Consider the following 27,749-nt stretch of genomic DNA (forward strand, 5'->3'; position numbering starts at 1 on the left):
ATTGCAGTCAGATACTCTATTCATGAACAATCTGAGCCTAAATAAAAAGCTAGAGAATTCAGGGCAGGTGTCCGGGGCAGGGCCGGGGTATAGGTGAATGAGAGGCAGGTGTCCGGGGCAGGGCTGGGTATAGGTGTATGAGGCAGGTGTCCGGTGCATGGCTGGGTATAGGTGTATGAGAGGCAGGTGTCCGGAACAGGAGCATTCTAAACAAGGCATGGCAACCAATCAGCTGCTCTGTATAATTTTATATTATGCACTTTACTTCGGGGCTGATTGGTTGCCATGGGCCACTTCTCCTCTGGCTCACTTCTCCTCCCTTCATACATCTGCCCCTCCCCTGTGTGTTGTACCATGCGTGTGACTCTATCATGACATCACATGCATGGAGAGCATAGCGGGCCCGAGAACAAGAGGGTGAGGACTCACGAGGCAGTGCATGATTTGCTTTCCCTTCAATGGCTTTTCAGTGGGGAAGGGGGGATATGTGGCATGATTCGGTGGTGGAACTTTTGGGTGGTGAGCCCAGATGCAAAAATATAATTTGAGTCCCCCCTCCTCCACCCCCAACCCAAGTTCACAATATGCAACATGGCAGTAGGTGACAGGGAGTGGCAGAGTGTGACAGGAAGAGGCAGGGGGAGCCAGAGTGTGACAGGGAGAGGCAGGGTGTGGCAGGAGGAGGCAGAGTGTGACAGGGAGAGGCAGGGGGGAGGCAGAGTATGGCAGGGGAAGGCAGAGTGTGACAGGGAGAGGCAGAGTGTGGCAAGAGGAGGCAGAGTGTGACAGGGAGAGGTAAGGGGGGAGAGTATGGCAGGGGAAGGCAGAGTGTGACAGCGAGAGGTAAGGGGAGCCAGAGTGTGACAGGGAGAGGCAGAGTGTGGCAGGGGGAGGCAGAGTGTGACAGGGAGAGGTAAGGGGAGCCAGAGTGTGACAGGGAGAGGGAGAGTGTGGCAGGGGGAGGCAGAGTGTGACAGGGAGAGGCAGGCGGAGGCAGAGTGTGACAGGGAGAGGCAGGTGGGCAGATTATGGCAGGGGAAGGCAGAGTGTGACAGGGAGAGGTAAGGGGGCAGAGTATGGCAGGGGCAGGAGGAGGAGGCAGAGTGTGACAGGGGGAGGCAGGGAGGGGCAGAGTATGGCAGGGGAAGGCAGAGTGTGACAGGGAGAGGTAGGGGGAGGGCAGAGTATGGCAGGGGGAGGCAGAGTGTGACCAGGTGAGGCAGGGGGAAACAGAGTGTGACAGGGAGAGGCAGAGTGTGACAGGGAGAGGCCGAGAGTGACAGGGAAAAACAGTGAGTGACAGGAAAATGGTGACAGGTGCAGCAGTGGGCCCCTTAGCACTCAGGAGCCCCAGGGAACTGCACCTACTGCACCGGGCCCCTGGTATGTTTGTACACTGAAGGGCAGGGGGTGCATGGCATTGTACATTGATTCAGGGGATATGCAGCATTATTCAATGACCAAGTGGGAATGTGTGGCATTATATACTGGGGTGAACTGGAGGAAGGGCGTTTCCCAGCATTATAAACTGACTGAGGTGGTGCGGCAGTATACACTGAATGGGGGGGGGGGAAGGGAGGTGCGACTTTATACTCTACTCTACCTGGGGTGTGGGGGGGACAACAGCATACACTGACGGAGGGGTGACAGTGTCTGCGGCACTGGACAGGATTGCCCTTAATTCTGCCCAGTGTCGCAGATGGAGTTAATACTACAAATTCATTCTAAACAACAGAATTGCCAAAAAATAAAAATGTAAATAGAAAAAAAAAAAGCATTTATTTTGTTCCCCAATTAATTATTTTTCAAAGTTACGTTCTATATAATTATACACCGCGTACGAAAATAGTTCCCATAATTAAACGTTGCATTTGGCTTGGAGGGAACCTCGCAAATGACTGATGTAGATAATGTTATAGTTTATCGCATGTTCCTGACTCATGATTCCGTTATTTATAGATACGGTGTTAAAAGCCTGGTACAATTTAGCACAATGTTGTATTGTCTGACTCATTGTGACCAAAGCCATGTACAGCGATCACATACACACAGATACACAATTGTCGCCTGACAGAGGGGGGGCGGCATCACAGAACCAACATGAAGGCACAAACTGGAAACTGCGGGGAAAACAGGAGAGGTGCTGAGGAAAATTGCTTTGTTTGTAGAACACGAGGTACCTACGATGACTAATTAGTCACAGTGTGTAGGATCCAACCTTCATGCCGTTGCCGAGATCCAGTCAGAATACAAAAATAATAAAGCAGAAATGTCAAAAATGTAATTTGGAATAATTGTAAAATAATCTGCCTCAATAAATTGCTTTGGCGAGTTTTTCCCATTGGGGACTAGGGTTTCCACCTCTCCCGGATTTCTGGGAGTCTCCCGGTTTTGGTGGCAACCCTCCAGGAGGCTTTTCCAGTCTCCCGGATTCTGGGATTATCCCGGAATCCGGGTGTCTAAACAAGCCTCCTGCCCTCCACATACTCTCTCCCAGTCCCAGCCTGTGGCACCGCTGCGGAGCTTCCTAGTATGACAGAAGCACTCGCGAGATGATGATGTCGTCATCATCTCGCGAGTCTTTGTCTACAGGCCCGCCCACCGCTGGTGACCGGGTGTGTGTGTGCGCGTGATCTCAGCTGCGTGTAGGCCCGCGCTGCGTGAGCAAGACTATTAGGAGCTGTGCCCTGCAACCTCCTGTGAGCTGCCTGTGACTGTCCTGTGGGGCTCCCAGCAGCGCCGACCACTATCTGTTCTCCTGCTGCTACAGTTGCCCTGCCCAGCCACTCAACCAGCCATTAGAAGGAAAATTAAAGCCAGCCAGCCCATTGCTAAGTGTGTGTTTTTATATATATATATATATTACCAGATCGCAGTGTCACTCAGGTCAGGTAATAAAGAGATGGAGACAACGGTCTTATCAACGTTTCATTTTCTGTGCAAAAATTTCATCAGGATACAAGAAATTTTTGCACAGAAAATGAAACGTTGATAAGACCGTTGTCTCCATCTCTTTATTACCTGACCTGAGTGACACTGCTATCTGATATTGTATTGGTCCTCAAGTTTGGCCACTTGTGGATTAGTGGGCACCGGGTCGAAGCTGTTTCTGATTCAGAATAGTGCTGGCTATATGAATCTTTCTGACAGGTATAAAAAGTATATAGTTGGAACTCTTGAAGATCCTAATTTTGATGCAGAACCGCATCAATTTCCATAAAAGTCCCTTTAAAATCAGCAGGTCTTGAGAGGATTTTTCAGAAAAAAATCCTCAAATAGAATCACAGCAGGCAAATCTCTCACCGGCTGTAGGTCTGACCTACAGGATTCATACCTGTAGTGAATTTCTATATTCACTGTCTAACTACCTACGGAAAGTTACCCCTGAAGAAGTCGTTGGGTGTTTTCCTTGTCATATTGAACTGATTGACTGACTTCATACAGATGAAAAAGTGTTTTAATTGTGTTTTATGAATTGTATTAAATTGCTGAATAGTTAATTGTAATTATTACAGTTCTGGTATAATTGGTGGTGGAACCTCTCAACAATGCCGCACTCTGTTTTCTGTTCTCTATGCATTTCTACCCTTCCCCTACTAACAGGGGGGACTTACAGAGGTGCTGCCCAAAACTCATCTAGCGCATTTAAAGGGAACCCCATTTTTGTTCCATATATATATATATAAGGTGGATTGTAGGGAGCAGTGAGGGAGAGTCAGTGCAGAGAGCAGTGAGGAAGGATGGGAGTAGGGAGCAGTGAAGAAGAGTCAGTGTAGGATGGGAATAGGCAGCATTGAGAGAGGGTGGCAATAGGGGAATAAGGCAGCAATGAGGGTGGTTGTGTGGGGAATAGACACAGAATTGATATACTATTAGGTGGGCAGTCATATAGACACAGACAGCACCAGCAGCATTTCAAGTGTAGCGCCAGTGGCAAGTGAATCAATCGAAGTCCGGCTGCCAATTAGGAGCTGCTGCTACAACCTCTTCCCCGATTGGCTGCCGGTCCACCAGCTCTACATGGCTGGCCACTAACATGTGTAATGCTGTTGACCCTGTCTATGTGTCTATAGCTGCATGCCTAAGCGCCATTTACTGTACACAGTTGTCACCATGACCACATATGCGCATCTTAATCTCGTTTATCCCGGATTGGAGTCTTCAATTTTAGGATTCAAATCCCAGCATTTTTGGGCCTCACTAGTCAATACTGTAGGTCATCATACTGGTATCGCATTCAGTATCACAGATAGTACCTGCTATGTGTTTTGAATACTGCAATCTTTCATTAGGTACGGATCACGGTATTCGAAACGAGTAGCACAGACTGTCTGCATTTGGGATACCTCGCAAACCATCGCCTATATAGGACAAACCTGTTGCGGTGGTGCCGAGCAGACCAACCCAGGACCATTTACTTGTTACTACAATTCTTTTTTTTTCATTGCTGTTCGTCTCTGAGTGCCGTTTTTTCCCCATATCAGTGGGAGTTTGATGATATATATATGTAAATGTGTTGTCCTACCTTCTGTACTTATTCATAATCCAGTTGAGCAGGCAGTACAGTTGACTGAATTCCACATCACGATGAACCACATTTGCTTGTAGGTGAGATGAGAGGGCATCATGGAAGGCCTTTACATAGGTGTCGCACACATTATAGTCCAGGGGGTAGAGAGACTTCAAGGACTTCTTCACTTTCATTAAGCCCTGCACAGTGTTCCTCCTCAGATGCTCCAAGTGATCAGACAGCCAATTTTCCGATGAGGGACTCAAGGGCACTGACTCTATTCGATTGGCAACGCTACTCTTTACAGCTTCTGTCCATAACTCTTTCCACCTTCTCGGTTGGCCAAGGTAGGGAAGCTCTGAGATGGTATGAGTCATGCTTGTGTTTTTCGGGGTCAATGCTTCCTTATTAATGACATAGACCACAGCGGCCACCAATGGCTCGTCTACATGCTCCTGGTTGAGGGACTCTTTCACATTGGATCTTATTTCATTGAACAGAGACTTATACAACAAGTCTACATCTCTTCCCCGTATGGTGAACTCTGTTGCGTTCTCGTGGAAGTTCGAGCTGCTACATTCCTCTATGAGTTTGTCTTCCATTAGCTTGATACTTTCATAGGCCTTCTGAAGTTGTTTGCTATGGATAAGTTCATTTATTTGCATTACTAGAAGACAGAACATGGTTGGACAATTAGTATAGGACAGTAATACATAATATCATAATATGCATATTGTATAAATATTATAAGTGTCATCCATCATTTTCCTACATCATAAACTTTAATGGACACTCAGAGAGAGGTCTAGTAATTAGCTGCATCACAGGGGGGGTGCAAGCCGCACCCAGATAAAATCTCATGAGGGGTGACACCACAGAGCTGACTCCTACTCTCAGTACCAGGAGCTGTGTGCTGCACTGTAACATGAACTACATGAGTATGAAAAGATAAAGAACATTATAAAAACATCCTAAAAAAACTCAACCTTTACATATGTTGGGCAGTTGGTTTCAACCTATTGACTGTTGACGTGGACATTGCCTATCCAGACACTTGCACAATCATGTCAGTTGCTTGAGAAGGAGAAAAATATGCATGAGCAACTCTACTATTCTGGTATTAGATTGGCTAAGGGAGTGTCCTCTATGGGATTCAGGAGTATGTGATTGATGGGCAGAGCTAAATGACACAATCCAGACATTTACACCCGCCCTCTCGCCACAAACCTGTTGATTATTAGCCTCCTGCCCACTTAACTAGGAAGCGGGAGAACCGCCTCCTCAATCAGGGCTACAGGGAACTACTTTAAAAATCTGGAGCCTCCCGCAGCTTCCAGGAGTATAGTCAAGTAGGATAAAGAGTAAAAACAAAAAGATTCAAGCAGGTGTACACCATATATGTCCATCACCATAAATTATCAGTTGGGTCAATGTAGGCCACAACCAAAGAAAGTTAGGGCCTGATTCTGGTTGACTCGTTATCTGCATAGCTTGCAGCTCACCGAGTCCCGGAGTGCCCGCCCCACCGAGAAAACTCCCCCCCCCCACCCCGCCTTTGCCATATCCCCTTGCAAGTCCCACAGCAGAAGAAACCATTCGATGGTCACGACCATCAAATGATTTCTCCTGGGCTCACAATTCTAAGTCAGAGGAGACTGACTTATATTTGCAGGCTCCAGCTGGAAGATAGGGTGGGCAGCTGACATCATGTGATGTTAGCCTGCCGCTCCTGGCACAACACCTCATGGCCGGATTTACATGGGAATGCCCAGCATTTGCATGGGGATGCCCATGAAACGCTGGGCTTTCTCATATTGGGGTGCCGACCCCGTTCCGTCCCCCCCTCTACGAGTGTCACACCGACAGTGCAGCTGCCACTCCAATCTGACTCACTAGCAGTTGGTGTGGATCCCCTATTTGAGTTCTGGACTGTGCTGCAGACCCCCCTCCCCTCTGGAGCCACCACTACATTCAATCATCCACTTCAGCCACCCACTACTTATTTACTGTTGCAAGAAGCAGAAGCAGGCCTGGAGTATATGTAATGTTTGTGAATGTACGGTCCTGATATAGGTGATGGGTGCTGGGTGTCAGAGCAGGCAGAGATCTGTTGCATACACTGAGCAAAAATTAGTCCAAAGGTAAGTTTTATAGATCCCTTCCCCCTCCCCCGCACAGCTGGTAATATGGCTCATAGTTCAACAGAACAAGGCAGTATGTTCCGTATAGCCGCAGAGTGTAACTGCTATGCAAGGAATGTGGAATGTGAGTACCAGCAGCCTGATATATAACTGACATGATTAAACCCACACTATGGGGTCAATTTACTAAGAGTTCTATTGAAGATGGGATGTTGCCCGTAGCAACCAATGAACGCTTGGTTGCTATGGGTAATATCCCATCTTCAATAGAACTCTCATCTTAGTAAATTGACTCTTTGGCACACAGCAGGCGACACAATTTTTGTTTTTAACTTTGGCTTGATTTATCATCCATGAGGACTGTTATTGGGAATAATGACCCGTATCCAGGTGGGGTCGACCTACTGATTATCTATCTAAATCCCGTAGGTCTATTATATCACACCCAAGATGTATATAAGAAAAAACACAGAAAAGTAATATTACTGGCAATCTGAATCTTCTAAGAGGTGAAGTACCACCACTGACCACTCGAGGGGGGCGAGTTAAAATGACGTGAATCGCGTATTTTTGCATCATTTTAGTCCCTCCCCCAATCCACGGGCCCGCGAATTGCAGCGTTTGACTACCATAGGGGCGGGGCTTGGTGACGCGTGTACATGTACTTTCCAGTCTCCTTTCTGGAAAGTAGGCAAGTAAGATTAATGCTATATATATCGCTATGTGGCAATGATATCAGAAGCAGAACACACCTCTTAGTAAATTCACTACAAAGTGTGCAAATGTACAAAGAATACTGCAATATAAGCAGGGTTGCCCCCGGAAAGGGGGGCAAGCCTCCCAAAATGCTGCCATTGTACAGAGGAGGGGCATGGCCATGCCCTACACATGATGATGCGCTGGCTGCCTAGCCCCCATCTCGCTCCATCAGCGGCCCCGCCCCTCTGCCTCAATAACCAAATTATAAAGTAATAACCCTTTTAGACATACTACCTGGGAATTACCCGGCATTTTGACTGCTGGGTCAGCCTGCACCCTTTCACACTTACAGCAGCAATTTACTGGGTGAAGCAGTTTTACCTGGTAATTGGCTGAAAAAAATCGTTTTTCTTATGTCTGAAAGGGTCAACCTGGGTCGGAAATCCCAGGTCCTCAACCCAGGTAAAAAGAAGGGTCGGAGACCCGGGGTTTAACACCCGGGTTGACCCTTTCAGACATACCGAAATCCCGGGTTGATGCGCTGGGATTTTGGAGTATGTCTAAAAGCAGGGCCGTAACTAGGGGGGGGCTGGGGGGTCACGCGCACCGGGCGCTGGAGGTGAGGGGCGCTGTGAAGTCCGGTGACAGGTATGTCCGTCCATCTCCTACTAGCGCGGCTGCAGGAAGCGCTGATGACTTCGAAAAGACTTGCCGGACGCTGATTGGCTGAATTCAGCCAATCAGCGTCCGGCAAGTCTTTTTGAAGTCATCAGCGCTTCCCGCCGCAGCGCTAGTAGGAGATGGACGGACATACCTGCGGCTTCAACGGTGAGAGCCGGACTGTGCGGGGAGGGGGGGGGGGTCTCCGGCGCCAGGGACAAGGCGTCATTTGGTCGGTCCCCCCTGTCAGCTGCTAACTAAGCTGTGGGGAATAAACGCTGTGCGCATGCGCACAGCGTCTATTCCCGCAGCCAGGGGGCTGGGGGCATGGCTAGAGGCTCACAGAGCCTCTGGGTCATGCCCCCATAGCGGCAAAATGGGGGCGTGGCCTCGCAGAGAGCATCGATTATAGGCCACGCCCCCAAATTAGGCCACGCCCCCGAAAATTTCAGCAGCATCAATAGGGGGGGGGGGGGGGGGGGGGCGCCAAAAGACTGCCTTGCCCCGGGCGCCGGAAACCCTAGTTTCGGCCCTGCTAAAAGAGGTATAAGAAACTGAATATAAAGGCTGCAGGTACTTTTTTTTTTTTATTGTTCATGTTGGAAAAATGCCTGCTTCTAAATGCAGCATAGCGCAGCTATACAAATAGAGTCAGATATAGGGGAAAATGCTGATTTAGAAGTAAAGCAAACATGCAAGTAACTCAGGGTTGCCGACCCTCCCGGAATTTGCGGGAGTCTCCCGAAAATCGGGTCCCCCCTCCCGGCCCCCGGAATGATGGGCAACCCTCCCGGAATCAGGGGGACCCCCACTGAGCCCCCCCAATCGCGGCATTTAAATGCCGCAATCCGCGGGAGATCAGTAATTTCGGCTATTTGCCGTAATAGGGGCGGGGCTTAATGACGTCACCGTTAAGGCCCCCCGAACTCGTAATGAAAGATTCTCCTCCCCCCCCAAACTCATAATGAAAGATTCTCTCTCCCCCCCCCCCCCCCATAAGGCAAAGATTCATCTTACCTGATAATATCTCACTTTCTACCTTTGTTTCTTCTGAACAAGGGGTGGTCTCACCCTCATTCAATTCTATTTTCTTCTTCGCTTTAATACTTTTTCTCAGTTTGGAAACCAGGGACCCCGTCTTTGCAGGCGACCCCTTCTTGTCCGGAGAGCCCCCCTCTTCTCCTAGGTCATGTTTGTTTACAGATCTCTTACTTAGACGCGATGGTCCAAAAAATTCCTTTAATTCTGTAGAGTCCGTCTCTTCCGTATTGCTCTGTCGTCTCAGGAATTTTTTACTGGATCTAAAATTCAGAACTGGTCCCAAAAGTGACTCGTTTTTGTCCGGCGAGCGAACTTCTTCTTTTTCATCAAGTTTCTTCGAATTTCTTTTGCTCCTCCTAAAACTTCCAAATAATTTCTGAGAATTTAGATTTTTCAGCTCCTCTCGGAATTCTTTATCTCCCCTTTGAGCATCTTCAGTGGAATTGTCCTCCTTGAATGCTGGTTGAGATGCACGGTTCTCCATGACTTATCAGCGCTGCCTTTGTCGTTCTACACCTGAAATACAGAAACATGTTCACTTGAAGCAATCGTTTAAGTTGATTGAACTTTGATTTCTGGTAATTTCCATAGGACGCTTGTTGAAAGAGGTAGGTAGTTTCCGTGTGTACAGAACAAAAGCCACATTAACTGGATCGCTAGATATCCGCTTACGAGTGGATGAGACTATTGTACAATCACCACGGCCCCCTTCCAACGAGTCACGGATAAAAGTTCTTACATTCATGGACATAATATATTGACTTGTAACAACCTGTGATTCAAAACCTCATAGTTCCTGTTTTGCAGAACTCCTCCTTTATGTTCCATACTGATGATTTGCGGACTCGAGGGGAGATGGACCAAGCCTTGGTGGAGAGGTTGTACCAAGGGGTATGGGTATGGGGTATGAAGGTCAACATACATTAGGTCGACCACTAAAGGTCATCAGGGCTTAGGTCGACAGGCCCAAGGTCGACACACATTTTAGGTCAACAGTGGGAAGGTCGGCAGTCAAAAGGTCTTACAGTTTTTTGGGGCGAATGTCGACATGGACACCGTATCACTGTAGAGCTTGACTCGCCATGTTTCGAGCACTATTCTATTCTCCCTCCACACCCTAGTGGAGGGTATGAAATATCACCTGTTTTTGAAAAATAAAAAAGGTGAAAAACTCATGTCGACATTTTGATTGTTGACCTTCCCATTGTCAACCTAATACTTGTGTAGACCTTCCAACCCTGTTAATGTATTAACCTAAGCCCTCTCGTCCTTTAGTTCCAAGCAAACAACTGCATCAGCTTCTAACTGTCATGTATCTCGCACAGCCTTTGATATAATAACTAGGAACTGATTGGTTGCTTTGGGCTCATACTTCTCTCTAACGTCCGATGCACCCGTCCTCGGAACCTACTAACCTCTACAGAGGCAGGTTGTAAGATGCTTTATATGGATATAAGATGCTTTATGGTCTAGTTGGAATATATACGGATGACTGGCTGTGGTGGTAGTCACAATACCGATGCTGGGTAGATATACCTACAGTCCTTCCCTGACCGTAACCCTCCCCCGCAGTCTAACCCACCCCACTAGTGCCTAACTGACCTACAATACGGCATAAACCTAACCCCCTTCCTACAGCCTAACCATTAGTCCACCAATAGTGCCAAAATCAAACCCACCCCCACCCCTCTGGGGTTAGGATTCTCATATCGGCATCCTCATCAATGTCAGCATTCCGGTGACGCTGGCCTCTAGTCGGGATGCCGGTGTCACCTTGTGCATGTTGACCATTTGGTGACGACCTGTTAACTGTCTACCTGAACACTGTTTAGATCATAACAAAACCTTACACAGGTGCACAGTGCGCAGCCAACATAATATTGGGACCATGTAGAAGGATATACTGCAGGGACAGAGGATTTTGTTCCTCTAAAAGCAGGCATGTCACACATCACTATGATAAGCAGCGGCTGTAAAAATAATGGGGATGCCCTCAAAATCCCGGCTATGGGCATCCTGAAGACCGAGAGAATCCCAACTGATCCTGTCGGTAAGTAATGGAGTTAGTGTAACACGGTGTGTGTGTACCCTTTATTAGGGCTAGGCTGCAGGAGTTGGGCAGGTTAGAGTAAAGGTGGCCATACATCTACAGATCGATTGTCAGATTGGGCTGGTTGGAACAAAAACCTGGTAGTATCTGAATGGCAGTTTGGCAGTTTTCCAGCATTTTAAAGCAAATGGTCAACTGTCATTTGCTCTCATCCATTACCAGGATTTTGTTCCAACCAGCCCAATCTGACAATCAATCTGTAGATGTATGGCCAGCTTAAGGCTGCAGTAGGGGTACATTTAGGATTAGGCTGTGGGAGGGGGTGGATAGGGTTAGGTTGCAGGAGGTTAGGGGTAGACTGGGATAGGGGTAAGGGTAGGGTGTTTGTGCTCATGCACTGGTCTTGGCAGATGCCAGATCTAATTAACATGTGCGCCGGACCTGCAATTCCGCACTACAACACCGATGGACCCCCCTCGTTTAAGACGATAGGAGCCGCCACTAAATACTACTAACAGTGGAAGAAATGTTCTGTATAGATACGGAACATTTCCGAGTAATGAAACACGTTTTGTGCTTTACTAAGAGCAGTCAGAGCTTTAGAAGTGTAAGCGTTAAATATGCTTTAGCTTCTGTTAATAATTTCTAGGGAAGTTCCAAGCTGGGCCCTGGAATATTTTTGGCCAATTCCCATGTTCTGTAATAAGGACCTGCACTGTTCCCTGTCCGTTGTAGACATTTCTCTACATTGGCTTTTCTTACTGGAAACATATATAAATGGGAGAACAGTAATTACAGGGACTGCAACCTCCAACAGTCAATTGACTCATGCTGTGTATGGGAACATGTGAATGGTTAGTTCTATGCCCTCTCTGTACGAGCTACTGTAAGAGCCATTTCTGTCTGTCCTGAATCATATTCTTTCAGATCTCGATGTTTCAATAGGACACCGCACAGATAGTAACACCGATGACTGATTAAGCTGGAGGTGACATAAATCACCGAAGGGGGATCATGCTGCATGGAGTTAACAGTTTTGTTAGAGATAGATAGTATGCTGCGTCTGGCAGCCAATGGGTGCAAGGGGAGGAGTTGGAAGGAGAGAAGGGTCTTGTGATTAGGAAGTTGCTTCGTCTCTGGAAGTTTTTCCCCACCCTCCCATCCCTATTTTTCTGTCTCTATTTTTCTCATTTAGGCGGCGGTAAAGAACGATCAATTGTGTCGATGGAATGTGTGTAGATTAGTGGGTGCGCTCTCCAGGCATCGATTGTCATGAGCCATACTTCTTTGCACGGAAGATGGCTGCCACCACCGACCCGGGTGGTTGGCTGGGAGAGTTGATCACCAGCGGTGTGTGAATGCTATGGTGATCCTACCCACCCCCTTTTCTTTAATCTGACCGTTCTTTAGTGCCGCCACCAATATTATAGTCATAGTCTGTTGTCAAAATAAATTTGACATTCATTATTTGAAACGCCAGCACTTGTGTCCGTGTCGTTATTTTAGATAAGTTTAGTAAGTTAAGTGTTAAGGGTTTTAAGCATGAGAGTACCGATGGTGAATTTAATGTCTCCCTTTTTGATTGGTACAGCAGTCCACATACAAGCAGGGGTGCCAACAGGTTGTCTGGGTCCCGAGAAAATGGAGGAGGCGTGACCCACTGGGAGGGGGCATGCCTGTGGAAAAACAATCAACGCAATTTGATGCAGGATCATTGTTGTATCATGCTTCCTTATGTATTTCTATAAAACTTCACTCAGATACATACATTAAATGCAAATGTGAGAGTAGTACATAATTAGCATTACCATACTGTCCCTTTAAACCAGGACACTCATGAATTACACATGTTCTGTGGCTGATTATTATTACAACCAGGTGAAATGCAGGCTTTCAGTCAGCCAGCCCAGAACCTGTGTACTTGATGAGTGCCCTCGTTTAAAGTGACAATATGGTATTCCTATTCATAATGTAAGTCTATGTAAGCTGTGACAATTGTCCCTCTATGCGGTCCTATACCTATCATTGTCACCTGGTAGGGCCGTAACTAGGAGAGTGCATGTCCTTGGCGTCCCGGAGAATTCTGAGGGCATTACACACCGTGATCTGACGCATTGTCACATAGGGGATTATTCTGGTTGATTTGCTCAGATGCGAATTTGCATCCTTGAGAGTCAACCAAACCCCGCCTTGCGATTGGTGGTACGCCGGCCCACCATTCGCAAGGCGTTCCCATATGCTAATAGGACACCCTGCCGCCTCGCGCTGAATAAGGTACATACTATATAGGCTGATTATACAGTGCAGCAATAAAGGTCCATCACAGAAACTACACAAACAGCGTCAGGGTCACGACCTGCAGAGGACCCACCTGCCATTAACAATACGATTCGGTGGTTTTGACCTTGGTGTCCCAAGCGCTTCTGAAAGTCGTTAGGTAAAATGACAATACAAGTATTCACCTGCATGATTCAGTTCGTCGCTGCAGTTTGTTCCTTATACACATACAGCACATAGACCTTTCCCCCAAAGTTTTGCATGACATCTCGGATAACACACTTCAAACACAAAGCAACGCTTGGGTACATGTTTCACAACAGCAAGGGTTAAGATTTTCACAGTCAGATTCACACAGAAGGCCTTGACTGAAGCTTAGCACTAGTGAAGCGCAGTAAAGGAGTCATTATCCTGTCAATGAGTCATTATTGTGTTCTGTATAACCGGTAGGTGTTAGTGTACTTACCTAGGGGTGTCTGGCAACCTGGATGGATTCAGGTAGGAAAGGAGAGTGCGAAGGGAAGTCAGGGCAAGCAGCCTTTCTGCATTCTGCAGGAGAATGGAGGTGACATCACAGACCATTCCCTCCTGCTGTCCTGTACTTGCACTTTCACTTTTTGCTTGAACAAATCCTGTTGCACCTGGGGAAATGTTTTCCAATCATTAACAGATTTTCCCAGAATTTCAACGGTTTAAATTCAATAGAAGTATAATTCCTAAATAACGGGCACACACGGGCTGATCTCTACCTGTTAGTCTGCTGGGGAATATGCTGCTTTATTTATTTATTCATTTCTGAGAGTTGCACCATTATGGGGCATATTCAATTGTGCGCAGTGGTTTTTTATAAAAAAATAACTGCAGGGTTTTTTCCCCGCAGCCGCTGGGTTTTTCCATTTCAATGAAAGGAGAGGAAATAGCAATTTTGGGAAAAATCAGACTTGCTCTGGGGGTACATGGCAAAAGATGCGGTGAGTTCTATAGGGGTGCTATTTTTAGGAAAAAATCAATGTAGTATACCTTGGGACTCCTGTAGTCTATGGGCTACATATGGCACATTTTACCAGGAGAGGGATTGTCCAGATCCCTCTCCAGTAAAGGCCCCCATACACTAGTCCAATTTGGGCCCAATTCTGACGAGTCGGGTCAAGAAATCAGGTGAAATCTTCCCAACTCGCATATGTTTGACATCCTATTGGATCAGATGAATAGTCCTGTGCGCATCGGACCAAAGTCGGAGGTAGGACCTGCTGCATGTCCAACCTCCGTCTCCGCATGCGATTCTGCCTCCTGGGATATTCCTCAAGGGGTATTGGATGGCCATACACTGCTACAAAAAGTCGCAGTAGTGTATGGCCACCTTAACAGCCATTGCCACATGTGCAGTCTAATGACCGCACAGAGGTGGAACGAAGGGGTTGACTCTGGTTGGTTTGTAAAAGCAAACCTTCCTTAATGGACAAAACCATGCTGCACAGCAGGTGGGGCAGATGTAACATGTGCAGATATAGTTACATTTGGGTGAGTAATTTTGTTTCTGTGCAGAGTAAATACTGGCTACTTTATTTTTACACTGCAATATAGATATCAGTTCAAACACACCCCACCCAAATGTAACTCTCTCTGCACCTGTTACATCTTCCCCACCTGCAGTGCAGCATGGTTTTGTACATTAAATAAGCAGTTTGCTTTTACAAACCAACCAGAGTCAACCCCGAAGACCGCACTGGCTTCACTGTGACTGGCAGTGACTTCCTAGTGGAAGTCCTACCTGTCAGTCATCCGCAGTAAGGCAGTCCCATTGGGAGGTGTTTCCTCCCTCCGGGACTGGCAGTCCAGGCTGTGATAGGCAAAGAGCTGGCTTTCTATAGGAAGCCACTCCCTGCCTTGTCATGAAGCCCAATCCAACATCTATGGGCTGCAGCCGATGCAGCCCCAAAAAAACCCAGGCTTTTGCGCATGGGCAGTACTGTCACTGGTACTGTGTATGTGCTGGGCCCCCTGTCAGTTGCATTGCACAGGTGCCAAGGGGACCCTGAACAGCAGAGACCTGGAATTGCAACCAGCAGCTGCCCCCACCTACAACAAGTTACACAAATACTTAAATTCAGTGAATAATTGTACCCCTATAAATATATTTATTTATTGTTTTGACCCTTTAGTTATTAGTAATTTTGCTATGGGCCCCATAGGTCAAACCCTGCTCCTGTTTCCACCTATAGGAGGAGGATGCTCTTAGAATGAGAGCAGTGGCGTAAGTTCATCCCAGTTGCCCAGAGGTAAGCTAAATATCGGTGCCCCCAAACACACACACACACACCACAAAGGAAGTGTGAGATATGTATGGTTCTGCTACAAGTAGCCAGCCACAAAAGCGATATCAACTGCTTTCAATTAACTGTTTCAAATTAACAGGCGAGGAGAGGTGCCCCCTTTGAAGCAGGAGCCCTGTAGCAGAGGACGTCATTGCCTCCCAGAGTTACGCCTCTGAATGAGAGGTATATACTGTATCCCCCACATTCTCATTCTGTTCATGCACTGGAAGATGTAACTGATCGTGATGGATCCAGCAAGTGGCCACCTCAGGCTGCTATGTGAACATCTGAGCTTAATATATTTCTTCCTCAGCATTACTTATGCCCAGTAATTTTGTTTGTATTGTTTTGTTGGTCAAGAAAGCCGAACCTCATGAACCTCATGAATTATGCAGCTTTTGGGACTCTCTACACTATGTGCCCGGTCACAGGGCTTCCTCAGGGGTACAGTTATAGGCACAGAGACATGTCAGTATTATGCAGATGGATTCAGTAGGACAAGATGCAGCAGGTTTAACTCCTGCCTGGACATAGAGAGATAAAAATTACTGCATTGGTCTGAACACAAGTCTGACGAGGTGCCAGGCCAATGTATCTATCCTAGTGAAGCAAAGAGGGAAGGTTATGCAGAAGCGTATGCCACTAGGTATGAGGTATCCTGGAGGGGGGACGCGGGTCCTGGGAGATGGGGTACGCCCCTGTAGATACTATACTGTGTATATATATATATATATATATATATATATATATATATATATCTCTTATGGCTGGCAGAAGTGACTTCATGCCAACCAATCATTTTCCATGAAAGTGCTCCAGGCAGCCCCGATGAATCTACATGGTGGTGGTGGTTTGTTTATAAGGCGCCACAAAGTGTTCGCAATGCTGTACATAGCAAACATAAAAACAAATTACAAGGTAATGTACAGGGTGCGTTGATAAAATACAGCATAAATAGGGGTATGGCTGGTAGAACTAAAATCAGCATCAGTTCTGAAGTAGGTGTCGAAATTGTCGAGGAGACTGAAAATGAAGTAGAGGAAGGGAAGAACAGGGCAGGAGTGCTGGTGAGGTAAAGAGGTAGGGTGAGTACGTGAGGAAGGAGGGCCCTACTCAAAAGAGATAACAGACTAAAAGGAGGTGGGTGGACGAACGAAAAACAATAGGATAAGTAGGAACGGATGGAGGGGTAGGGTAGGCAGGATAGGAGGAGCGAAATAGGTTAGGAGGAGGAGGGATAGGCTAGTCGGAAGAAGTGGATTTTGAGGGAGCGCTTGAACGAGGTAAGGGAATCAGAAAGCCTGATGAGTGGCGGGAAGTTGTTCCAGTGCAGGGGGGCAGTGTGAGAGAAGTCTTGGACACAGGAGTAGGAGGAGGTGATTAGGTGAGAGGTCAGGCAGCGGTCGGATGCGGAGCGAAGAGGACGGGAGGGAGTGTGGATAGAGATCAGTAAAGAGAGGTAAGGAGCCGTGGAGGAGGAGAGAGCCTTGTAGGTGGTGGTGGTGAGGAGTTTAAAGAGAACTCGGAAAGGAATGGGGAGCCAGTGAAGAGATAGACAGAGGGGGAGGCAGAGGTAGAGCGGCGGGAGAGGAAGATGAACCTAGCAGCTGCCTTAAGAATGGTTTGGTCGTTGGAGGTGATCTCAGTTGCACCAATGCTGATGGAGATAGTGGGTGAAGAGGGGATGTTCGGGGGATGGTAGATTAGAAGTTCAGTTTTAGCCATGTTTAGTTTCAGGAAGCGTTGGGTCATCCAGGCTGAGATGGCTGTGAGGCATTCGGAGACCTTGGACAGGAGTGATGGGGATAGGTCAGGGGAGGAGAGATAGATTAGGGTATCATCCGCATAAAGGTGGTAATGGAAGCCGTAGGAGCTGATGAGGGTGCCCAGAGAGGTGATGTAGAGGGAGAAGAGGAGAGGGCCAAGGACTGACCCTTGGGGAACACCGACTGGCTGCGGGGTAGTAGGAGAGGAGGAGCTCAGAGTGGAGACGGAGAAGGAGCGATCAGAGAGGTATGAGGTGAACCAGGAGAAGACCGTGCCAGTGATATGGTATCAGAAAGTTAGCTGTGATTGGTCAGTGTCGGACGGTCTTTGATATCATCTAGTGCACAGGTTCTCAAACTCAGTCCTCAGGACCCCGCACAATGCATGTTTTATAGGTTTCCCCACATAATGGTAATGATTGCACCTGTGCACCTGCTAGGTGATTAGGAAACTGTGAACTGTGTGGGGTCCTCAGCAGAGACATAGGGAGGCTGGCTCCGATAGAGCTCAAGCTCCTGGAGCCGGGGAGGAGAGAGGAGCAGCAGAGGCCCTCGAAAAATGGCTGCTGTTTTGGAGGAGACAGAAACTAGAGGTCGTGCCAGATGGTTTGTGTGGCATAATGTGCAGTGGGCATTACTGTTTGTGTGGTATAATGTGGTGTGCTGCATAATGTGTAAGGGGCATTATGGTTTGTGTGGCAAGTAAACTAGAATAGTTTACAAGCCTAAAGGTGCACCCACACTAGATGATTTTTTTCACAGTATGCAAGATAATAACATATCATTATGGCATTATTGTGTATATCGTCTAGTGCACAGCTTCTCAAACTCAGTCCTCAGGACCCCACACAATGCATGTTTTGTAGGTTTCCCCAGAGAATGGTAATGATTGCACCTGTGCACCTGCTAGGTGATTAGGAAAATGTGAACTGTGTGGGGTCCTAAGCTGAGGCGTAGGGAGGGTGGCTCTGATAGAGCTCAAGCTCTAGGAGCTGGGGAGGAGAGAGGGCGCACCGGCAGCTGGGAGCTCCAAAAATGGCTGCCAGATGGTTTGTGTGACATAATGTGTAATGGGCATTATGGTTTATGTTTGTGTGGCATAATGTGTAATGGGCATTATGGTTTGTGTGGCATAATGTGGTGTACTGCATAATGTCTAAGGGGAATTATGGTTTGTGCGGCATAATGTGTAATGGGCATTATGCTTTGTGCGGCATAATATGTAATCGGCATTACCGTTTGTGTGGCATAATATATAATGGTCATTATGGTTTGTGTGGCACAATGTTTAATGGACATTACAGTTTGTGTGGCATAATATGTAATGGGCATTACAGTTTGCATGGCATAATATGTATTCAGCATTACAGTTTGTGTGGCATAATATATAATGGGCATTATGGTTTGTGGTCAGAATGTGCAATGGGCATTATTGTTTGTGTGGCACAATGTGTAATGGGCATTAAAGTTTGTGTGGCATAATATATAATGGGCATTATGGTTTGTGGTCATAATGTGCAATGGGCATTATGGTTTGTGTGGCATAATGTGTAATGTCCATTATGGTTTGTGTGGCACTATGTGTGATGTCCATTATGGTTTGTGTGGCACAATGTGTAATGAGCTTTACAGTTTGTGTGACATAATATGGACTGGGCATTATGGTTTGTGTGGCATAATGTGCAATGGGCAATACTGTTTCTGTGTCATAATGTGTGTGCTGCATAATGGGTAAGGGGCATTATGGTTTGTGTGGCATAATGTGCAATGGGCATTACGGTTTGTGTGGCATAATGTGGGGTGCTGCATAATGTGTAGTGGGCAATACTATAAGAAGGAAAAATGGTGAGGAGGAGGGGGGTTTCAAAGCATACACTTGCTCTAGGCACCATGTCACCAAGCTACAGCTCGGTTTCTGTGGAGATGCGAATCGCTCCCTCTGTATCTGCGATAGAGGTGATTAGAGGTGATTAACTCTGTATAGTGTTTGCAGCAGAGCTCTGTTGGGAGGGCAGAGGTCACACTTGGATACTACTGTGAACCACATTGGTGCTGCTGTACATGCAGGTACCCCTTTGGGTCATGGAGCCTGGAGGCAGGCGACTCCATTGACTCTGGGAGTTAAGCCCTTGGGTGTCCCTAACCCGGGGACGAAGCTGGCTTGGGTGTTCAGAATTGCAGAACTCTTGAGGATCTTGGTGCACTAGATGATGGCTGGCACTTAAACATCAGCTATTAACCATGATAAAATCCTCAGTCTTTCACCTGAGGAACATCGCAAGAATCGCGCAATTCCTACTGCACATGGAGAGCTGCATTTATATCCTGACTCTAATAGTGGTAGTGGTGCTAGGCGTAGCTACATATGTGGCAAACCCTGTGGCGGCTTGGGGGAGCGGAGCCAGCGGGGTCTGTGGTGGGCGTCACTTGCTGAACTGACAGGCGACCCAGGCAGCAGTGAGCGCTGAGCTGGTCCCACCCTGTAAATATCTAATGAGTGAGGACCCTGTGCAGTGCATATTGAATGAGCGGGTCCAAGCCCCGTGCATATGTAATGAGATTGCATTAGATATGCATGGAGCGGGACCAGCTCAGCGCTTGCTGCCGCCTGGGTCACCTGTCAGCTCTGCCAGCTGCACCTGTAGTCCATCGCCTTGCCCTTTCTTGGGAGTGTGTGGGGAGGGGACGCCGGAATTTTTTTGGGCAGGGGGGAGAAAAAATTCTAGCTCCGCCACTGTAGGCACTGCAGAACCCTTGGGACGCCATATAAATAAATTATAATAATAATAATAATAGTGGCTTTATTAAATCAATAGATTTTGTCGCTGCACTTACACTCTTTGGACACCAGATGGCAGGTTTTCATTAAAGTGGATTATGCTGAAGCTCAGTGAACACGTGTGTGTGTGTGTGTGTGTGTGTGTGTGTGTGTGTGTGTGTGTGTGTGTGCACGCGCACACAAGAATAAAAATACCACTTCCCTGCACGGGAAACCGGCTTTATAAATGGTTCCTCTGCATTAAATCAGCATATCCTGAATCTGTCCACAATGACACACTAGCTCATGTTATCTGTCTGTGGCCCCAGTGCCAGCATTGCAAGGTGCATACTGCAGGGGGTGGTAGAGAAGTGGCAGCAGGTGTGTGGCATGAGTGTAAATTGCACACAACAGAGGCACCGATTTCTGAATTCCCTAACACAGCATATTATTTGTTATAAATATAGTTCCATTGTGTGCCATGCGTGGCATTTAGAGGCAGTGGGAAAACGCGCACCTTGCCGCCACATCCTACTAATTTATTGGGTCAGATTTTCCCTGTTTTGCAATTTTGCACCGCAGGAAACGAGTCGCACTTCTGACAAATTGGCATTCATAACCATGTTATTACTTTTATGCATTTTGAGTTGAACGAGTAAAGAACAGCGTGCCGTGAAATAGCAAGCCACTCTTCTAATGCCATGATACCGGCTTCCGGAGCCGGCCGCTTGACCTGCTAAAAGGTCATGAGATTGTTTGGCATAGGAAATGTTCCTTAAGGATTGCAAGCTCTTCTGTACAGAAGCCTGCACGATAAGGAGCAGATCACAGCAGAATAAAGTTTAAAAAAATCACTGTGCTGGGGGATTAGGTCAAAAAACGGAATGGTTCGGACTAGTGACGTAAGTTCGTCCCAGTTGCCCGGAGGCATGATGGACCTTATCCTGGTCTATTCGCTCCCCTGCATGTTTGCGCAGCCTTGCGAGTCAACCAGAATAAGGTCCAATATATATTGGTGCCACCTCCTAACACATACACACACACATACACACATACACAACCTTATATTACAGTATTTGTATTATCTGTTTTGAAATATATGTGTTTTATAAATATCTGTATCTATTATAAAGAGAGAAAGAGAGAGAGAGAACAAATATATTTCAGAACTCAGCCACAGAAGTGATATCGACGGCTTTCAATTAACTCATTTAGGGGGAGATTCTCTAAGAATCGCGGCTCAGCTCCACCCCCCTTCACCGCCCATCGCAGACATAATTATCGCATATGTTCTAACATATGCGATAATTATGGCAATGGACAGCTCTTGCGTTAAGAGCTGTCCTTTGCGATAGAGTCAGCGAGTCCATCGGGGCACGACGGCTCTCCCCTCCCTCTCTTACCCGGCGCTGCTGCGCCGGGCTCTCCTCCTCCCTGCACCCGGAAGAGGATCAGTGCAGGGAGGAGGTCACAGGTCCGGGCAGCACAGCTCTGTGCTGCCCGGACACAGGTGAGAGGGGAGGGGGGGCCGTGCGGGGCGGCGGAGGGATGCGGCAGAAGCCCATTGGCTTCTATGGGGCATCGCCAGATTTTTCTGGCGATGCCCCCCGCCGTGGTAATCCAGCGGGGGATGCTTACAGCATCCCAAAATGCGGTAAAAACCCAGATAACTGGGTTTTTACCGCATTTTTAGCTTAGAGAATCTCCCCCTTAAACTTTCAAAGGAGGAGAGGTGCCCCCTTGGGAGCAGGAGCCCGACTGCAGATGACTCCATGGTCTCCCAAGTTCTGCCTCTGGTCCGGACAGTTGTGGACAAACAGGGAAGCTCTCTGCTATCTCCACAGGGGTTAAGAGGGTTCAGTATGATTAACCGACAATTGAAACAGTCTGTATTACTATCTTATGCGAATGCGAGCTTCCATTGCGCTAATGCGAGGATCCATGTGTCTTCAGGCCCCTCCACCCCATTTCTCCATCCCATTGTCACTGCCCAGTTTCCGCCAGAAGGGACCAACAGATATTTGGCAAAGATCCGTCTGCCAGAATGGAATACAATCGCTCTTGATCACAACCCCGAAAAGAGCTGCGTCCAATTCAGAGTAAGCCCCAGAGTTTCATAAATTAGCGTCGTGCAAATAGTGGTTAAACCTTCCAGACAATGGTGGTAATTTTGGTTCATTCGGTCCCCCGCACGTTCGCACAGGGGACCGATGTTTTTTATCTGTGCATGCGCATAATGATTTATGCGTATGTGCAGGGTCCCTGGGCAACTTCCATAGTCGCTGATCCGTTCCACAGACCGATGTTCACTGGGGGGGGCGGAGTCGGTTGTTGCCCATGGGAACGGGCAGCTTTTCATGGGCGCCCCCACGAAAACGCTGGGCGTTCCCATGGGATTGGGTGCGGGAGGCGTGTGCCAGTGGAGACGTCACATGAGGTCAGCTGCCCGCCCTGTCTTCGGTCGGAAGCCCACAAATATAAGTAAGTCTCCATTAACTTAAATTTGTCTGCCCTGGTGAAATCATTCGATGGTCGGCAAACCATCAAATGATTTTTCCGGCAGCGGGACATGCGAGGGGATACGGCAGGGATGTGTCTTCATGACACATCCCCTCGCATGGTTGCGAGGGGATACGGCGGTGGCGGAGGGCGGCGATTAGGCGACGCAGTCCCTCTGGGACTCAGTAAGCGGCGAGCTTCGCACCTTATATCTCAACCAGAATCAGGGCCTATTTCCGATGTAAATGATCACTGCACGGGGTCTATCTCTTACCATTTTTTTCTGTCATTTAGACGCGGCGCGGATAGATCAATCTGTTCTACTCCATATGATCAGAAACCTACATTGCTATTTATAGAAAGCCAAGCAGAATGCCAGACAGGAATATAAGGAGATTCGGTGACTTGGATGGGAGGTGTGAATCTGTGCCGTTCCTCTCCGCCTCAGCTGTACGTCTCCTGACTGCTTGTCATGACTCAATGGAATCTGTTCTCTGAGTGATTGATTTCAGTTCTAGTCTGCCTGATGGAGGCAACCTGCAACTGGATGAATCTACATCTTTTTCAATATGACATTAAGGTCTCGCTTGCTACCGATAACAGACAAGCAGGACTCACACTGTAGACATCGATAACACTTTCAACCCCCTTCTGTCCAATCAGTTGAAAACTTGCAACTTGAGATATGTACCGTGTTTCCCCGATAATAAGACACTGTCTTATTTTTTTTTCCTCTCAAAAAAGACCATAGGTCTTATTTTCGGGGGAGGGCTTATTTTAATAGACCCCACATTCTTGATGGCCCCAAACCTTTCCACATGCCCCCACATTCTTGATGGCCCCAAACCTTTCCACATGCCCCCACATTCTTGATGGCCCCAAACCTCTGTTTGCTTACCGAGACAGCCAGAACTGTATTGATGGCCTCTGTGTGCTGTCGGCGCTGTGTGCTGTACAGGCTGTACTGTTCAGCAGCCGCGTGATGTGCGCGGCGTGATGTGCGCGGCGTGACGTCACGCCGCGCCTACCGCAATGCATCCCTAGGAACGGGAGCCGCGGTATTATCGTACAGGTACAGGAGAGTTGAGCGGGGCTGAGCGGGGCTGAGCAGGGCTACATTTTAATAACTTTAATAAAATCTATGGGAAAATTCATAGGCCTTATTTTCGGGGGAGGGCTTATTTTGGACAAATGTTCCAAATCTGGGGTAGGGCTTATTATCGGGGTAGGTCTAATTATCGGGGAAACACTGTAGTAGGGATGGCCATCGATGGCAAAAGTGCAACTGACCATCGATAGTGTATAAATATTCAATGGATGACCATCGTTGTTTTTATGTATCGATGGTCATCCATTTTCTTTGATTGATTGGCATGTAGGCCAATCAAAATGAGGGGGTGGGGCTTTGCGGCTGCCATGGGCGGAGCTATGCTCCGTGTCCCGGCACTTTAGGGAAAAAGCAAAAACTAAACTATTCGTTTAAGTTTGACATCGATGGTGGGAAACCATCTGGTTCTCCCCCATCGATGGCAAAACTATTCAACATCGGCCATAAACCATCGATTATTTCTAATCATCGATGGTCGATGGCCATCCCTAATATGTAGCTTATCGCAGATCCGCGCTCAGAAAAGCAGCGTGACGCAGCGACACATTTGCTTGCGACACATCCCGCCAGTCTCTGCATGCAAATCAGTGTTTACTTCTATAGGGCAATGCCAATCTGAAGATGACGTTGCCCGCTGATGGTGAAAATGGTGATGGTGTCTTGGTCTACACCAAAACAATGAAGCCCATAGTCTTGTAGCAATGTATATGAGTACATGATGTTGTCAGAATGCCGGCGGTCATGATGGAAGTGTTCAGTATACCACCACCAGCATCCTGACAGCCGCCAGAAGACCGGCGATGTAATACTGACAGCCAGCATCCTGATCGGTAACCATGTGGGGAGCACTAGATTGTGGACAGGGAAGGGGGGTTAGGTTTAGGCACTAGTGGGGGGACTTACGGTTAGGCTGTCGGGGGGGTAAGGAGGTTAAGGTTAAGCTGCGGGGAGCGGGGGCTAGGCACATAAAAGGGGGGTTAGGTTTAGTCTGCGGGGCAGGGGAAAGATTAGGGGGAGGGTAGTAGTAGTAGTACGTTTATTTATAAGGCGCCGCAAAGTGTCCGCAGCGCCATACATAGCAAACAAAAAACAAATTACAAGGTAACGTACAGAATGTGTTGAAAAATACAGTATGAATAGGGGTATAGCTGGTAGAACTAAAATCAGCATCAGTTCAGAAGTAGGTGTCCAAATTGTCGAGGAGACTGAAGATGAAGTAGAGGAAGGGAAGAACAGGACAGGAGCACAGGTGAGGTAAAGAGGTAGGGTGAGTACGTGAGGAAGGAGGACCCTACTCATAAGAGTTAACATACTAAAAATAGGTGGGTGGACAAACGAAAAACAATAGGATAAGTAGGAATGGAGGCAGGATAGGAGGATCAAAAGAGGTTAGGAGGAGGGATAGGCTAGTCGAAAAAAGTGGGTTTTGAGGGAGCGCTTGAAGGAGGTAAGGGAATCAGAAAGCCTGATGGGTGGCGGAAGGTTGTTCCCGTGCAGGGGGGCAGCGCGAGAGAAGTCTTGGACACGGGAGTGGGAGGAGGTGATTAGGTGAGAGGCCGAAGGGTAGGTTAGCTTTAGGAGCTTAGAAGGGGTGGTTAGGATTAGGCTGTTGGGGCTAAGCGGTTACATTTAGGCTGTGGGTTATCAACCTTTTTGCTATGCTTATGCTATAAAAGTGGAAATAACCGTCGGGTTTTGAAACGTTGTCCCATCTATTTCATGGTTTAAATACAAGTTGATTGTTTTGACAAGTCCGTGGAGTGCCGCCTATTCTTTTGCTTCAAGAAGCCCTCACCGGCCTTAGGGAGTGAAAACACCTTGCTGTATTACCCTTGTGGAAGGCACCGCGGCATTTCTCTGAAAATTGCAATATCCAGAGTGCCAACCATCCATCACTTGTGTTTATAAATATATATATATAATAAAAAAAAATATTTATATATATATATACCACTTACATACCTGGTTCAGTTGGTACAAGTAAAAAAAAAAAAATGATGTTGCAATAAATAAAACCCTTTTAAGATACAAATTGTGAGAGCCCCTTGTGTGATTCACCTGCTACCAATCTGCTCTCCCCCAATCGCTTTCCATGCCCTATTTCATCAGTCTGCCGGTTCTTCTTCCCAACTTGCCAAATCCTTTTCATTTACCTTATCTATTATTAGCATGTGCTAGCCAAGAGGAAGAAAAGCCAATGCTTCCTAGCGCTTAACCCTGTGCTTTCCCCTAAATGCTCTGCAGCACTGTACAGCTGCGTCTTCAAGTCACGCGGAGAGATCCAGAAACATTGCAGCTAATTAGGGATCAGGGGGGAACAGTTTTTTTCTTCTACAAGTTCTGTATAAGTCAAGTATATGTCCTGGATTTGTGCTATATAGGCATGCTGGGACTGGTGGTGCTACTAACATATATAGGCATGCTGGGACTGGTGGTGCTACTAACATATATAGGCATGCTGGGACTGGTGGTGCAACTAGTTGCGTTTAAGGGTGTTAATTTGTCAGCAGTTGCCCAGCAATACAAGCACGCGTGTAACAGGAAAATTGCGCCCCCTGCCAAAAAAGTTTGTACCCCCCCCCCCTCCTTTCCCCATGCATTAATTATAATATTTTTATCTACATGCTCTTTGCCAGGGGTTATCTGCTCATTGCCAGCAGTCCCATGTTTCCAGGGGTTACATGCTTGTTGCTAGGGGTTTCACGCATGATGCCAGGGGGTTCATGCATTTCCAGATAACACTGTACACCATACTTACCTATCCTCCCGAAATGACCAGGAGGGTCCCAAAAATTGGGTTTTCCCTCCCCAAAGAGCCACAAATCATGGCATTTAAAGGAATGAGGTCGGGGCTTAATGATGGCAAGCCCCACCTCCCCCCAGAAAAGCTGCAGAGAGTATCCTCTCCGGGCAGCTCGCGGAGAGGAGACACTTAAAGTGGGCAAGTATGCTGTACACGCCATGCTCGCCTGACAGATGCTAGAGGTCCAGTAGGACCTTTAGCATCTATCTCCTCCAAGAAGGCAGACATTTTTGGATTTCCGTTTTCAGCAGATCCCATGTGGATGGCCACAGATGCAGCCACAAAACATGGCGGCCCGGCCTTGCTGAGCATTTACAGGGGACTACCCTTAAGATGTGAGCTCTTTGCTCTACAAAGATATTGCATTTGTATTGCGGTGGTGGAACCGGCATGCTGGTCGGCCCCCACATACTAGTTGTCATGTTGCGATTACTGGTAATACTACAATTCATATTGTATTAGCCGATGTGCCGATAATATAGTTATCATACATATCATCGATCGTTATCATGTTACACATAATGGCCCTGATTCTGGTTTAATCGCTCCCCTGCGCATTCGCATAGGTGAGCGATGTTCAGCTACTGCCCATGCGCATAAACTTTTATGCGCATGTGCAGCCCATGGAAATGCGGCAGCATTTTCACCATGTGGGTCTTACAACTTTAAACATTCTAGTAAATTATACTGCCCACACTGATTATAATGATGATAGTAAATACTGGGACAGACATTGCTAATCTATCCAGGGGGGCCCACGCTGCACACCTAGCACCCATATTTAATGACATACCTCCCCTTTACATCCTGTGTCGGCACTTCTGGTGCTGGAGAAGACACTAGTGGGGTGGTTATTTTCCTAGTGATTCACGCATACTGTAAGCCAGGCATTCCCAACCACGGTCCTCAAGGCACACCAACAGTGCAGGTTTTGTAGATATCCAGGCTTGAGCACAGGTGACTTAATTAGTACCTGAGGGATTCTGATTAAACCATCTGTGCTGAAGCCTGGATATCACTAAAACCTGCACTGTTGGTGTGCCTTGAGGACCGTGGTTGGGAATGCCTGCTGTAAGCAGTAAGATTTGTCTCAGATAAACATGGTGGGCGCCATGTTTCTGG

General features: G+C 47.4%; 1 protein-coding gene and 1 long non-coding RNA gene across 3 annotated transcripts in view; one reads left to right on the forward strand and one right to left on the reverse strand.

Annotated features, from left to right (window-relative positions):
* The window catches only part of EXOC3L4 (exocyst complex component 3 like 4), an 85,392-nt gene extending 71,427 nt beyond the window's left edge, over positions 1-13,965 (reverse strand). For both annotated transcript variants that reach the window (XM_083167182.1, XM_083167183.1), the window contains exons 1-3: positions 13,845-13,965; positions 9,028-9,567; positions 4,526-5,177 (exon numbers count right to left, since the gene is read on the reverse strand). In XM_083167182.1, the coding sequence (XP_083023308.1) occupies positions 4,526-5,177; positions 9,028-9,535 (1,160 nt within the window). In that variant the 5' untranslated portion in view covers positions 9,536-9,567; positions 13,845-13,965. The remainder of the gene's footprint in view (positions 1-4,525; positions 5,178-9,027; positions 9,568-13,844) is intronic.
* LOC146049678 (uncharacterized) overlaps positions 1-27,749 on the forward strand; it is a 210,366-nt gene that overhangs the window by 136,883 nt on the left and 45,734 nt on the right. The window lies entirely within an intron of this gene.

The sequence above is a fragment of the Crinia signifera genome, chromosome 12 (genome assembly GCF_055691185.1).
Source record: "Crinia signifera chromosome 12, ASM5569118v1, whole genome shotgun sequence".
NCBI classification, from domain to species: Eukaryota; Metazoa; Chordata; class Amphibia; order Anura; family Myobatrachidae; genus Crinia; species Crinia signifera.